The sequence below is a fragment of the Pectinophora gossypiella genome, unplaced genomic scaffold, assembly GCF_024362695.1.
Source record: "Pectinophora gossypiella unplaced genomic scaffold, ilPecGoss1.1 Pgos_39, whole genome shotgun sequence".
Taxonomy (NCBI): domain Eukaryota; kingdom Metazoa; phylum Arthropoda; class Insecta; order Lepidoptera; family Gelechiidae; genus Pectinophora; species Pectinophora gossypiella.
In genome coordinates this window covers 692271-707898 of record NW_026063249.1, presented here as the reverse complement: position 1 = coordinate 707898, position 15628 = coordinate 692271, and the positions used below count along the sequence as shown (strand labels likewise).

Sequence of the window (15628 nt, the reverse complement as noted above, 5' to 3'; positions counted from 1 at the left end):
ATGGGTAATAATTCTGTAGAAGATTACATCTTAGTAAGATTCGTTTTAAAAAAAGCTAAGCTAATTACAGAAAACTGTAAGCAAGGTCTCAGCGTAAGTTTTCTGAGAAAAGTAAGAAATTACTTAGTGTGGCCGCAATACAAAAGTACTTTTAAAAAAATATATGTTCAGTACAACTTTTTTAAATTAAAGAGACTTCTGCCAGACCAGGCAGTAAGCTTATTGACTGTACTGTCTTCTACAGTACAAAACCTTCTATTGACGGTAGTCAGCCATGTACCACGAATGGTACTTCACCTTTAAACTAGACAATAAGACAAAAGAGAAGCTTAGAATATTAAAACTAGTTCACCAAAATATTCTCTGGCAAAGAATTGGACGTAGAATTATTTTTAGATTTTTTTAATTGACATTTTATGTATTACTGAGCACTGGTTGAAGGATTATTGTTGAAGGATTGCTTTCACTGTGATGAAACATGTAAGCTGCCTTTCATTGAATAAGCATAAAAACTAAAAATGTGAAATTGTTAGACAGTTATAGCAAATATCTTTGAGCGTGATTACCACGAGAACAAGTCACGATTTCTTACACACATAAAAGTAAATTACAGATATTTATTTTATCTATTTTCTATTTATTTATTTTTCAATAACGTAAATATGTAGTATATATCTTTTCTATATTCGTAATTTATTACCGCTGCATAAAGTTTAAATTCACGTTTAATCTTATTAAATAGTTGATTGTCAAATCTAATGTCAAATATTATAATTGCGTTCAGAAATTCAAGGGTTATCATTAATCTGACAGATTAAATTAACAACTGAAGTTAGTTATTTACGCACCACAAAACAAGAAAAATAAATAATAGTTTAAAAAATGAAAATACACGCTGTGAAAACTAAGTGAGCTAAAAAATCTTCTATATAGATAAAAATGAATTGCTATGAATGCACGGAATTGCATACAATTTATCTATTACACATTATGTTTTTGAAAAAAGATGTATAGCTTGGCCAGGCAACGAACGCAGTAGCAATTGTACATATATAAGTTTCTCTGTGGTAGCAAAGCTGGCCAGAGATAAAACTTGGGCGATCTGTAGTTGTGAAGATAAAAGGACAAGATTTTCATGTAGACAATCGTTGGATTGTCCCGTACTCGCCAATATTGTCCAAAACTTTTGAAGCTCACATCAATGTCGAATTTTGTAACTCTGTCAAGTCGATAAAGTACATATGTAAATATGTCAATAAAGGTAGCGATATGGCCATCTTCGCTGTAACAGATAAAAATGACGAAGTGTCTCAGTACCAGATGGGTACACTGACAGTACACTCCCCTTTCCCCCAAACCATCCAATAATGGGTCCAAGAGCATGTTCCAAAAGGTTGGTCCGGCTATCGAGCCTTGGACGGCTCGATAGTGAAAGTGTTTATTAGATTTGTAGAAGTGTTTATCAAGTCAAAATGTTGAGCGGATCAACAAGACAAACTTTCACTGAACACGAAAAAGTGTGTCTGCAGGAATTAGTTTTGAAATATAAATTAAATTCCTAAATCTAGCACATAATAAATAATATTATTCCTGATTTTGCGATTTCTGCGAACAGAGGCACAAATAAAAAAAAAATTGGGACAATTTAAAAACCAGAAGAAAACAATTTCTAGCACAAGAAAAAAGGTATAATATCATATACTTTCTTTATTTACTTACTATTGTTACAAAACATAGTACAATGCAGTAAGTAATGTTATTTTTAAGCTTTTCTTTTTTTTCGAAAATATTCTGTACTTACTGATTTCATTTGAATTTGGAAGGGAATGCATGAGGACCGGAGGTGGGTTGTATGCAGCTAGTTAGTTCCTCAGGCTCCCAGGAGGCTATTCATGCTGCTCTTTTGGATGCCACAAATATAGAGCTACAAGGCGTGTTGGATAGTGATAGTGGTGAGTTATCAGGATATACGCATTACATACCTTATTCCACTTACTAAATAGTTTTTATTGATATCTCTTTTCTTTGTTCAGTTGAAAGTTAATAGAATTTCAACAGTACCCGATCTCCCTTCACCTGCAGCCCGTGCAGGTCCAGCCCCTGCAGCACCCGCTAATACCTCACCTGGCGAAGGACTATCCCAAATACAACGTAATAGCTAAGCTATATTTGATGCCATTTCTACCACAATAAACAACATACTTTTTTTGCAGAATACATTATGTTTTGCCTTTCTTGCAGGACCTATTCTTGTGGAAGTTGATATTGAAATTATGGATATTCCAAATCGTCCATCAGCCGGGTCTCGTCTCTCCGATTATGAACCATCTTCTGTAATTCAAGGTATTTTCTTAGATATTTTCTTAAGTTGATTATGTAGTACATATAAACAAAGCTATAAGCTTGATAATTATTACAAGTACTCTAAATCAGTGTGAAGATTTTCAGAAAGAGGTGTGTTTCATGAACACTTTACTTATGCAACCTTATAGTAACATATTTTGAATTAACATTTGTAAAGCCTGTTCCTGTAGCACAAGTAGAGCTACCTCGTCGATCATCAACTGGATTGAGAGAACAAATGATTATGGAGCACCTTCCCAAACTCAAGTTATTATAGCAATATTGCTGAACCAAATTTTCTTTATAATTTATAATGTATTATTGGTAACAAATTCCTAGAAACCCCATGCTGATATTGCGCGACCCAACACCGTCGATAAAAGTTTTTAGATTCTTTCTTATATTTTGTTTATATTCACATTTGCGAATGTGATGGCCATCTACCAGCACTAGCCAGTTAAACGTATTCACTTCGGAGTCAAAGTGGTCAGTTAAAAAGTATTTTTATTATAAGTAACTGTGTTTCTTAAGCCTCTGAACATTCATGCGTTTTACCATATCTTCTTGTTACGTTTCAGCTCCAAAGAACTTTCGGGCTCACGTAATTAACCAGGAGTTCACCTTGCGGAAGGATAGATATAGTGATAGTGGACAGGGAGGAGGAGCTATACAAATTGAGGATAGCAGAGCGGGAGTGGCTCGTAAAGACAGCTGAGAAGACGTATCATAAAGCTCGCCCTGAAAAGGAAAGTGCGCAGGAGATGCTGCTAAGCAGCCGAAGTAAGCGAGAGCTAGCAGAGCTGCATCTTTCTAGGGAAAGATATAAATAAATTGATACTTTTTATTAAATTTTTTTACTGAGCATATCCTTTGTTTTTGGAGCAATAACTAATTTTAACTGTGATACTCGTACAAGTAATGGAATTTCTAAGAACTATTTCTATATGAATTACATAATAATATTAAAGGTATTTAATACATATATCTAACAACTAGATAGAAACTAAACCAGTATATAATACAATACAGTAACTCTTTATTATTTAATATAAGAAGCAAGTGGTACAAAAGGCGTTCTTATTGCTGAGGAAACATAACTAACATAAGGTAATGGCACCAATCATTAACACTGCACCAGTGATGGACATTTAATCCTTTAACTGTTCAAAATTACCAAACCCTAATATTTTTTTACACTGGAAACATTCATTACACATGGTAAGAGAATTATCGATACATTTGAAGAAGAGATTATGTCAAAATTAGAAGAGCCCGAAAACAGACATTTATCTTTTTTTAAAGCGATATTGCCATCTTTGAATAAACTAAGTGATCATCAAACATTAATTTTTCAAAGTCGGGTCTTACAAGTTTTAACGGATCTACACGAACCATCACATCAATATTATCCACAGAGTAACTATCCATCTTCGTACCAGGGTAACTATGAAACACAAAGACCCCAAAGTTTATGGCGAAGTGCGTGCCAAACAACCGGTAGTTCGTCACAGTCTACCCAAGAAGCAACACCACCACCAGCTGCCACGCATGGCCGAAGCGAAGAGAGCGAATTTGATGATCATTCGAGGACATCACTTGAACCAGAGTCACCCCTAACACTTTACGACTTTTCTTAAAAAAGGAATCTAAAGGTGTAATCACGGTGTAATGTTCATTTAATAAAAAACTTGATTTTATTGTTTCCTTTATAAAAAATGATTAATTAATAATAATTAATGGGGACCAATACGGTGACTCCTTCAAAGCTCGTAGTGATAATCGGTATAACGAAACCAAAGGGTAAAATTAAAATAAAGCTTATTCTGTTAGCAACTTAATTTTCAAAAATTGTTGTTACTAGTGTCGTTGATTTGTGAAATTAAAAAAAATGTTACGAAAAAGTTGTTTCTTTTACCTTACAGTTAATCCCAGCATCTCGAGAGGTTCAAGAGGTGGTCTGCCTCTGCCATATTTCCTGCTATATGTGGCGTTATCCGATCAAGTAACTCTTCGAAACTTGATATACTCATTCTAAAGAAATCAAAAAACTTGATGTGATCTATTTTTAAGGCATTGTACTTCTGTATAAAGTGGCTCCCGTTATTCATGATTAAAAGAAATGGGTGGATCCAGTATCTTCTCAGTTTCTGTCTTTTCTTTATCCATCTTCTTAAATACAGCAGGAGCAGGACGCGTCTAGTGCGGTCCATTTCTCGAAATTAACTGAAACAATTCACCCTGCATTGTATCGACGGCGTCGTGCCGTGTATCGTGGCACGTTACGATGTCGCGACGTAGTTTTTTACGATGCTCGTCGTAGATTCCCACGACGAGCATCGTTTCGACGTCGCATCGTGAAACGACGCCGCATCGTGGTACGACACGACGTCGTATCGTGTTTATGTGTCCCGGCCCTAAGCTCCTACTGGCGCCATATTTTATAAATTTGACAGCTGAAGACATTTCCGTTCGGTCGGGCGCAGTCGGAGTGCAAAAAGAGCTTGGGACATTTTTCCCAAGCAGTGTTTGTTGGCAACTTAGCATATTTTATGCTAAATTTGGCATATTTTAATATTGTTTAGCAATTTATTATGTTGTTTAGCATATAGCATATTGTTTAGCATAAAAAATAATTATTTACCGCATTCTCAACTAGCTTTTTTGTAGTCATATTGGTAACCCTATCGCTTCAAGTGACCATAACAATAATGAATAGGTGCCAACATCAATAAAATCGGGTTTCGGGGATTCCCCTAAAATTCGATTCAATATACCATAGACAAATATATATTTTTTAACTCCCTCCACCTCATAAAAAAGAAGTTAGATATAAAGAGAATAGTTTATATCACGTGTACAAATAAATAGTAATCGTTCTTATTTTAATTGCAAAATACAAGAAGTTTTACTTGCGTTAGGTGTTATGTGCTGTTATATTTCGTCGCTTCATTCTTCAGATATAATAATTTACCAGTTTCTTTAACTTGCATGGCAACATTCGCACGTTTTTAGAGAAAAAAAAAAACTTTTTTAATTTGCTTCTGCTATCTCTACTTCCGCTGAGCCGCCATATTTGTTGTCATTCTTTTTCGTGCGCGGCGACAAAGCATTCGTTTGTAAACATGTCTACAAAAACTCAAAAGAAAATAGAACGTTACAAAAGGAAAATTGAAAAATATGAACGGAAACATCAAAAAAGAAGACGTGTGATAATATTATCAGAGGATTCGGATTCCGAAAAAGGTAAATAACCTAAAAATGTTTTTCTTCCATGTGCTTTCAGTCAAAATATTGAAAACATTATTTGGTAATTTGGGATTAATCCTTTTTTCGATTGTTTATTTAATGCAATTATGTCGTATTAACTGCGAGTGAAGTACGACAATGTCGTGATTGACTGCGAGTCAACTGCGCTGACAAACTGACTGCGAGTTAATTTGATAAACAAAATTATTTCAAACATTATGATGTAAAATGGCAATTATATCTCGGTTATCTGCGAGCTAACCGCGAAACAAAATTAACTGCGAGTTAATTTTGACCAAAGTAACTTACCTAATTACATGTAAATATATATAAAATAATAATAATAATCGGGACTCCATAGTCCCGAGATATGGAAATGACAAACATAATAATAATAATATATATACACCCCTGGCAACACTGTTGTTGCCGGGAATAAAAATCATGCATTCAATCAGTCATTCGACGATTCACTAGTTCAGAAAATATAACCTGACGAACATTCACTTAGGATTTTCATTTATTCTCCGACATCCTCGCTCTGGCAAGAATTAGCCGGCTATTAGACCGCGATCGAGATATATCTGAACCGCCAAAACCCTACACTTATCTGATTTCTGTAAAGATCACGGAATAGAAATTATACCTCTCTATCCCAATTCGACGCATTTGCTTCAGCCCATAGACGTTGTTGTTTTTAGACCCTTAAAACTGTTCTGGAAAAACCAAGTAAGCACTTGGAAGGCTGAAAACCCGGGAAAACACTTGAAAAAAGAAAATTTTGCACCAAATTTAGAAGCTGCTCTAGTGAAATTATCCGTACAAATATATTTTTTTTTATGAGAGTTGCTAAGGTCGAGCCGAACGTTCCCGAACCTTGTCGAGCTCTGCCGAGGGGAAGCGAGGCGCGGTGGTCGCCGCCCGCGCTCGCGGGACGCGAGCGCGGTTGTCCGCATGTCCGCGAAACGTTCGAATAAGCACACGCGCGAGTTAAGTCCAATGAGCCTAACGAGATATGCTTCGTTAGCTCAAATACAGCAACTGACTAAACTCTTTCCGAATTGCTAGATAAGTATTAAATTATTATAAAAGTTTGTGCTCCATTAGATTTTATTGATATTATTCTGTAGTAACTCTGCCGGTTGTAAATAAAGTTTATTTGTAAAGTCAAGGTGTACCAGTCATTTATCCCCTTCAGCCCCTGCAACGACAGCCCCAGTTTCAACGTCTCCCGACCCAACCGCGCCTTCAGAACCAGCTCCGGAGGACTTTTTGGTTTTGAGAAAGGAGTTGCTACTTCCGGGTCATCGAAGTCTGTATTGCAGACTTATTTAACCAGCAAAGTCCCCAACGGAAGAGGGCGTCGTGAGCTCGTGAACCAGACCGGAGAGTATTTTGTAGAGTTTTGCATATACAGCACCGAAAAAACCGCCGCCTCTAAACCGTAATGCACTTCTTCTTAATCCTACCAAGTCTAAGTTTATGGTTATAGGAAGTAATCAGAAAGTCTCGAAAGTTTTATTGTTGGACCCTAGACTTAGCATACGTGGGTTACCGGTGGAGCGTGTCACGGAAGCCAGAAACCTTGGCATTCTCATGGACAGTAACCTTAAATTCGAAAAGCATGTCGAAGACGTTGTTAAAAATTGCCTTTTTAGAATAAAAGTGCTCTATAAAATTCGAAGTTTACCCAGTGAGGAAGTCAGATTGCAGCTTTGTGAGACACTCATTTTATCAAGGCTAAATTATGGGAGTACTGTGATTGGCCCATGTCTTCTGGCTAAATCAAAACAGCGTTTACAACGAGTACAGAATGCATGCACTAGGTTTTGTTATAAGGTTCCCCCTAGAACCCAATCTTAAATCAGAAGGGAATCTTAAATATGAAATCCAGGAGAGACCTGAACTTTGCAAGCCTAGTGCATTCTGTGGTTGTATTCAAGAAACCTTCATACTTGTACGCGAAGTTGCAGTGGGCTACCTATAGTTACTCTTCGCGGAGAATGGATAGCTTCTTGCTAAAAACACCCTTTCATCGTACCAGGACCTTTGAAGGAAGTTTTAGACATCAGGCGTCCTAATGTTGGAATGACTTACCACCTCCTCTCAGATGCTCTGTTTGTAAATCGACTTTTAAGAAGCACCTTAAAGGTTTGCTTGTGGAGAAACAACGGGCGTCCTGGTGGTAAAGCATCCTGTTGCCCAATATTATAATTATGTACTGATACTTTTGTTATTCACCTTACGTATTATCTTTATTGTTAAAATTGTGCTGTTGCAGTGTTATTACCTATTCTCTATTAATATTTATGCATACCTAATATATAATTGTTCAAATATATTTTGTTTATATATGTAACTCTATCTGATAGATACCTACATTGCTTATTTGCGCTATGAGTCATGTCAGCTTCGCGGGATCCAACAGACGGATAATTAAGGAGCGACTGAAAAACAGCGTCTGTTTCTTCGGAAATAGACACAATGCTGAGTTCGTGTCCTATTCACTGCTTTGCCACATTATGTACTGAGTTTTAAAAATTGTTTTATGATATTTTGTTGTTTTTACTCTGTTTGTAACACTTCGTATGTAATGTGTCACAATTTGTTGAATAAACATTTTCTCTCTCTCTCTCTCTCATTTTCTTTCGAATTTATTAATTTATTATTACCACACTAAATGCAAATGCGATACTGAACATGCACGAGAAACTAGAGACGAAGCCCTTAGTCTGTCTAGAAAAATGGAAAATCTAGAATTTATTATACTGACGGAAATCTGGAGCTCTATGTTGGAAAGAATAGACAAAACAAATAATTATCTTCAGAAAGAAACATTGACACTGGACGTTGCAACTAGGGTTTGCTCCCGGGAATTCTCGGAAATGCAAAAATCTTTAGTACCGGGAAATCTAAACTATGTCCCGGTAATTCCCGGTACTGTACAAACACTTATACTGTCGCGAAATTTTAATTTTTAAAACCGCGCGTGAGGTGCGCTAACGCACGCAACCAAGATAGAAGTACGTGCACGAGTCCTACGTACTCTACGAGTAATCGGTAATATTCGGCAGTTTTCGGTTAGCTCGCTGGCATCTTCTGGCCGCTCGGCCCGTTCCGCCATGCCAGTGCCGCCCCAATCTTGGTACAGCAACGATGTAGTGAGTGTTTTGTTTAAAAGTAATAGACTGGTGAATACTTTAATATACCCTTGTTTATTTATCGTGAACTCGGTAGTTTGTTTATATTGTAGGTTATATTTTGTGCATAATAAATAACCTTATGCTTTGAATCATTCAATAAAATAAACACAGTGTTTTCACGGCTAGTTTCCTTTGGCTTTTGCATTGTTTCTTGTTATTTTTTCATAAAATGTTTAGAAACTTAACTTAGACAGTTATTGCCACAAACTAGCTCGAAAAGCAGTTTGTTTTGTATTAATTATTTTACTGAAATTACTGTACTGATTGTAAATTTAAAGACTGATTGTGAAGTAATGTGTGCGTTATCTCAATTACCAAATTTAAAGCTAAGTATATTTAGTATTTACTAGTAAGTATATTTAGTAGTAAGTTGATTAAATATTTTAAAAAGCGTTTTGGTGTTTAATTTCGTCATACTCATAAAATAATTACGAATTTAATTTTTTTTCAGTAGGTACCGAAGTTTCGAAACTTCCCGGTAATTCCCGGTACTGGATAGGCTCCAGTACCGGGAATTCGAAAATCCAGTTCAGTTCCGGTACTGCAAACCCTAGTTGCAACCAATTTGTTCACTTCACTTTGATTTTATTACTAACCTCAGGGATAAATTTGATAACTTCGAATCATCTGCCAAAAAAAAGAACCCAGAATCTGACTGCAAGGATCTATTTCAAAGAACAAGACGTAGAAGCTCACGGCAGACTTTTTTTGATGGCTCTGCGCCATCAGTCCAATTGAATGGAAAAGAGCGATTCAACGTAGAAACCTTTTTCCCAATAATCGATACCTTGAGTGTTCATCTAAAGCAGCCACTAAGTTCATATAAGACCGTCAGTCAACGTTTTAGTTTATTTTTTACCTACGACGGAACGGAGCAGGTATATGCGTTTAGGGTGAGAGATGTTTGTGTGTGCGTTTGTGCAAAGTAATGTTATCACTTATCTTCTAAACTAATGATCCGATTTTGATGCGGTTTTCAATAACGGGTTTGTGTTTGATGAGTTCATGTTATTAGATAGGTGTCATGTCTGTAACTCACTAGGGGGCGCCACAATATTAGTGTTTAGAGTCAATATTATTCGAAACGCCTCTTCAATTTATAATAGCAATTTATTTGCAATAGTTTTTATTAGTTAATTGTTTTTGACAGGCGTTTTTTTTTTCGGTTCCATTGATTACACGTAATTACGTCGAACACGGTGCTGTTTCATTGCTACCTAAATCCCTTAAAAATCAGTATAAAGTCATATCAGGCATATTCATGGTCCTTCGAGCCGGATTTCAGAGAAGATCATAAACAATAAATTGTAGATAAATTAATACGAAGTGATTGGCGAAGATTAAAGAAAAATCAAGATCGACTATAAGTGGCACGTGGATTGTGTGGTCAAGTGAATCAAATTCATCCTATTAATCCTCATTTAATTCATAAAGTTGAACCTATCACTCAATAATCAGGTAGTATTAAGTAAAGCAAAGTGTTGTTAATTACGGTTAGTATAATTTTAATTACATTTATTACCCACGACGGAACGGAGCAGGTATATGTGTTTAGGGTGAGAGATGTTTGTGTGTGCGTTTGTGCAAAGTAATGTTAGAAACGACGGATATTCCTCGGTTATGTATTATGGTAAAATTATTATCGCTACATTTAAGTATATCTTCGAGAAACAGACACGTTAGGAAAAAACTGTAAACATCCATATTCATTGTTTAGGTACTTAAGTATATCTATTACCGATGTCTCGAGATATCAACTCTTTCTTAGAAAGTATTTTTAAGTCTAATATAATATTTCGTTACATAATACTTTGGTTAAGTCGGGGGTTTTGAGTTATTTTATTCTTTTTCGATGAAATTTTTACCGTCGTGGGTTTTTTTCAAAATTTTTAATTTTGCTTAATTTTTCACTTAAAAACTCTTGAATTCCGAAGAGATACGACAAGGATGAAAAGAATTTTCTGAAACCTATCACGAAGATGCAAATGAAAAAGAGTTAGAAATAGAATGTCAACATTTAAAAGAATACTTAAAAAATGTTCAGAGTGAAAATGAAACACCTAACAGTGTACAGGAAGTATAAATCTAATAAAGCAAAACAAAATTGAAGACACATTTCCTAACGTAGAAATTGCATTAAAAATATTTTTAAGCATGATGGTAACTAATTGCAGCGGAGAACGCTCTTTCTCCAAATTGAAACGAATAAAATGAATTAAGAATTACAATGCTAGAGACTAACTGTTACGGAAACATCTGTACACACCACAATTTCTGGCAGGAAGCCATCTATAAAATAGAAAATATTAAGTTTCTCGATAGCAGAACAGGTAAAGAAACATCTGTGCCTTCACTAAAAAACTGGGTTACCACCCTCAAAAGCTTTCAGCGTATATGGAAACTTTTGAAATTGATAAATGTTAAAATTATGCGCCCCCGATATTTTAATAGTGATCCAATTGAAAACTTTTTTGGGCAAGTGCGGGCTTATAATTTTAGGAACAATGATCCAAATTGCCATACATTCAAAAATACGTTTAGATCATTGTTGATCACAACATTTATTAAATTTCACTCTGAAGGCTATAATTGTGAAGAGGATTCAAGTGAACAACTACTAAAAGTTAAAACCTTATTTGAACAAAATGTGCAAGATCACGAGAAATCAGCTGTTGCCAGTGGTGTTTGTCAACCTGAATCCTCTGGCCTTCAGACTTTAGGACAAACTATTCAGACAACAGCAATCCAAGAAAGACTCCAAGTACACTCACGCGCTTATACTGCAGGGTGGGTTACAAGGAGAATTCTGTCAAAAATACATTGTCGGCAGTGTGAGTCTGATTTAATAATGAGAGAACCAAACTTAAAAAAAAAACAAATATTAATAACTGGATTAGGGAATTTAAAAGTGTTAAAGAAAAGAAGTTAACCTACCCGGCTGAAAGTATTGTTAGATTATTTGGAAACATCAATCTAGAAGCAAACGAATACTTGGAAACTGAACCTGAGAAAAGGGGTATTATAAAAAAACTAAAAAAAATATATAAAATCTAAGTATTCCTTAGACTTTTTGAAATGTGAAATACATAAGGATGCTGTTGCTGACTGTTTTATTCAAATAGCATTGAGATTGACCGTGTTTAATTGGTGCAATATTATAAATAAAATATTAAAAGGGACAGATGTTTATAGATTAAGAAATAAAAGATTGCCTCAGATGCAATTAAAGGCATATAATATATGTGGGAATGAAAGTTTATTATGAACGTGATGTGTGTGAGGTGAAGTTTATGAACGTGTCCTGAGGGGGAGTGAGAGGGGAGAGAGGAAGGGGGAAGGAAGATGGCGACGGAGAGATTTGGGAAAGCGCGGTTGTGTTAGAGAAAAATTGAAAAGTGAGTGAAAATATAAGAAACCAAAAAGTATTGGAGTTGTTTCAATTTTACTTCCACCACCCTACATATATATGTAACTAAGTTGAAAAATAAAAGAATTAATAAATAGCATCACATATTTCATTTCAAATTCCCATTTCAAATTCGGAACAAACTTAAGAGAGAATCGTTTGTCTGGTGGTAAGTGTTTAATTAAAGCGTATTTCATCTGGAATTATTTCGTTGTGTTTATTATGTTTTATGTAGAAGTTATTCGGGTTGCTAATGGTGTTGTATATCATTGTAGTAAATGGATATGAACTGACTAATGATGTCTCCAGCAAGAGCGACGATACCGAACTAGCTGCACTTCAATTTGATGATCGTTTCGTAACAGTAAGTTTTAATTCTAAGTGTGGATCATATTTAACTGATATCACGTGGTGTCCAGTATTTGCGCCCGATTAATGATTATAAGCTTGCCGCCTATTACATAGCTGTGATACAAAGCCGGGAAAGAGTGGGCGTGCAAACTATACACCTCTGCCTTTCCCTTTGGGCATTCCGGCGTGATGCTATGTTATTTTGTGTTGTTATATTTACATAATGAGGTTGTTAAAAGTTACAAAAAGTGTTGTCATAATTAAAATTTTACTTTCAGTCATCTGTAAATATACTACGCCCCGTCAACACCTCTCGAGTTGTGACTAGAGGCACCCTTCCCAGGAATACGTCGAATTTGCATAAGAGGTACCTGCAGAAACAAAAACGATGGTGTAGGGAGAAAGCTGCAAAACTCAGGCAATCAAAGTCAACTTCTGTAAAGAAAAATAAAGAAAAAAGCTCCTCTAAAGTAAACATGAAGTCCATGCAAGAAACTCAAACAGTGTTAGAGGATAATAAGAAAAAAGCACATGAAACTAACGAGCAAATGCCAGAGTCTAAAGAGGTTGATATTTCGCTTCATGAGTCCTCTGTCGAGGACATATTGAAGAGTAATGAGATTCCAAATACGAGTAGTATAACGGTAAGTTTGATAAGTTTAAATTTGTATAAAAACAACCGAAACGAGTATCTATTCTGTTATTTTATCACAAGGATGAAAAGGGTAGGGCTTAAAAAGGCTAAAATTGCTACCACCCAAAGCTACTAACTTCCAAGGCAAATAATTCAATTAAAAAAAAAGAGCTGTCATGTTCTATAAGAGCGGTTTCCACAGAGCAATTTTTTTACTATGGAACATTTCCGTCTGATGCGTAGCATCTCTACCTGGTCTGTGGAGACTAACTAGTTTGTCACTGATGTCCATAGAATGTGGTATTCTCAATACCATAGATTTTGAAGAAGTGATTAACGATTTTGCTCATCTTAAATTTAGAAGGGTACCTTTGCAATCAACATAGAATTTATTTGCTAAGCGAGTTACTTTTGTAAATTATTTTTTATTGTTCCTGTTTTTTTATAGTTAATAACTAAATAAAAATTAATTTAGAACCGAGTTTGTCTACTTTCTTTATCTATTATAACGAAATAGTGTTTTCTTTAGGTCATAGGGGCTCCATGATCCTAATGTGCCCAGGGCCTCAAATAGTTTTTTAAAGACGGCCCTGGCGCCGGTGGACTAAAATATTTCAAAAATACTTACCTAAATCAAATGATTCCTACCTAATCACAACATTCATATAAAAAAAAATCACCTACCTAAACAAACACACACAGACGCGCGAGGGCAGATGTAGGACAGTTGGGCATTTAGTTTTCTGAAATGGTGCTTTCAGAAGGGTTTTCTGAATAACAAAAGACTACATGTAAGTATAATTATTGTTTATTTATTTTGTGAAATACATTTTTTTTAAACATTTTGGTTATCTATAATTCTTTCGCAATATTGGAATGATACTTCTCCAGCTGGGGAAACGAAATATTCGGCAAAATAGTCTCTAATATCACGTCCAGTGCGATTGGACCTGAATTGTGAATTTATTGGCATGTCATAAAAGTAATGCGACAATGTATCTTCAAAGTTGTAACCGTCTCTCCTTCTCACAAAATTATGTAAAACGCAGGCTGTTTTCGTAACCAGGCCAGCGAAATCGGGGGGTATAGTCATAGATGTATGGAAAATTCTCCATTTGTTTGATAGGATCCCGAAGGCACATTCAACTAACCTTCTCACAGATGCAAGCCTGTAGTTGAAAATCCGTTTCTTTGTAGTCAAGTTATTTCTAGGGTATGGTCTCAAGAAGTTATTACTTATTGGGAACGCTTCATCACCAACAAACACGTACGGCATTGGTGATGTATCGATACCTGTGTGGTGTAGGAGTAGGTAGATATATAAGAAAAACAAAGAAAGAAGAGACGGTACACGTGTATACCATATAAGGTTTGTTTTGATCGTAACAAGAGGAAAGAAATATTATATGACCATATTCTATGACCATTTACGGATAATGAGATTAGTTATAAGATACCTTAAACTTGATCCTTAAAATAACATTGTAACCCAATATAAATTTATCATTAAAATGTTAGTCATACAACCCATTATAAATAGGGTGCATTTATTCAAATAAATTCAGTATTTAATCTGCACTTGGGCCTTTCATTTCGAACCGCTACCCACCGCATCACATGGCGACCCTGCCAGTGCGTTCGCGTTCACGTTAAGTGTCGGCTATCCAACGCCTCCCATATTTGGCACGAGAGTGTCGAGTTTGAGTTAAGTGATCTGTAGGAATGCGTCGGTAATTTAGATTGTTTAATAATTGGTCTCTAATAATGGAGAAACAAATTGAAATCGATCAGTCGTATTCGAGGCTTCAAGATGGAGTTCGAGATCAACGTCAACTTGGTGGACACCTTCTCGTACCTAGACATTATTAAAAGGAGATTACGTACGTTCTGCAAGATAAACGAAGTAGTACTTCTGGACTTGAAGTTCACAACAGAAGACGGTCGAAACGTTATTTCGGCGTACATAGAGGGACATATAGGGCACGTAAACTTATGTCCAAAAACAATAACACCAGCTCATAAAGCGGTAGTAGAAAATCAATTGGACATTGATTTTCCAGATGGAACGAAAGCCATAGCAGATCTTCAGTTAGTGAATGCAGGAAGACTTTTGTGGTTATTTTTTATTTTTTTTATTTTTCTTTATTAAGGAAACAAACAGCTTACACAATAGATACTTAAAGATATAAACTTATAATTAAACACATTAAGCCAAAGCAGTTTCCACCGATGTATCTAACATAATTATATTTCGTTGCAAATTGCGGTGAACTAGTCTATAAATTATATTAAGTTATACTGTTAGGCCCAAGAATTAAATTAATAGGTACAAAAAGAAACCTCTGTAAACAATCCCTCTATATCTAAGCATTCATTATATATCTATCTATTACATGTTTTAATCATTTCAGCTACATTGTTTTACAGCATTGATAAAGGCATTTA

General features: G+C 35.5%; 1 protein-coding gene across 1 annotated transcript; it reads left to right on the top strand.

Moving 5' to 3' along the window:
- Positions 1–699: 699 nt before the first annotated feature.
- LOC126381201 (uncharacterized) lies at positions 700–3199 on the top strand. Its single transcript, XM_050030718.1, has 4 exons — positions 700–1686; positions 1824–1952; positions 2242–2343; positions 2922–3199. Exons 2-4 carry the CDS (start codon positions 1853–1855, stop codon positions 3056–3058), a joined length of 339 nt encoding a protein of 112 aa, XP_049886675.1. The 5' UTR covers positions 700–1686; positions 1824–1852; the 3' UTR covers positions 3059–3199.
- The last annotated feature ends 12429 nt before the right edge of the window (positions 3200–15628 follow it).

Bases quoted from the DNA above. Each gene is read 5' to 3' on its own strand.
- LOC126381201 (XM_050030718.1), top strand. From the start codon at position 1,853: ATGCAGCTAGTTAGTTCCTCAGGCTCCCAGGAGGCTATTCATGCTGCT. The intron at 1,953-2,241 runs GTGAGTTATCAG...CCTTTCTTGCAG, and splicing joins CGTGTTGGATAGTGATAGTG to GACCTATTCTTGTGGAAGTT. The intron at 2,344-2,921 runs GTATTTTCTTAG...GTTACGTTTCAG, and splicing joins ACCATCTTCTGTAATTCAAG to CTCCAAAGAACTTTCGGGCT.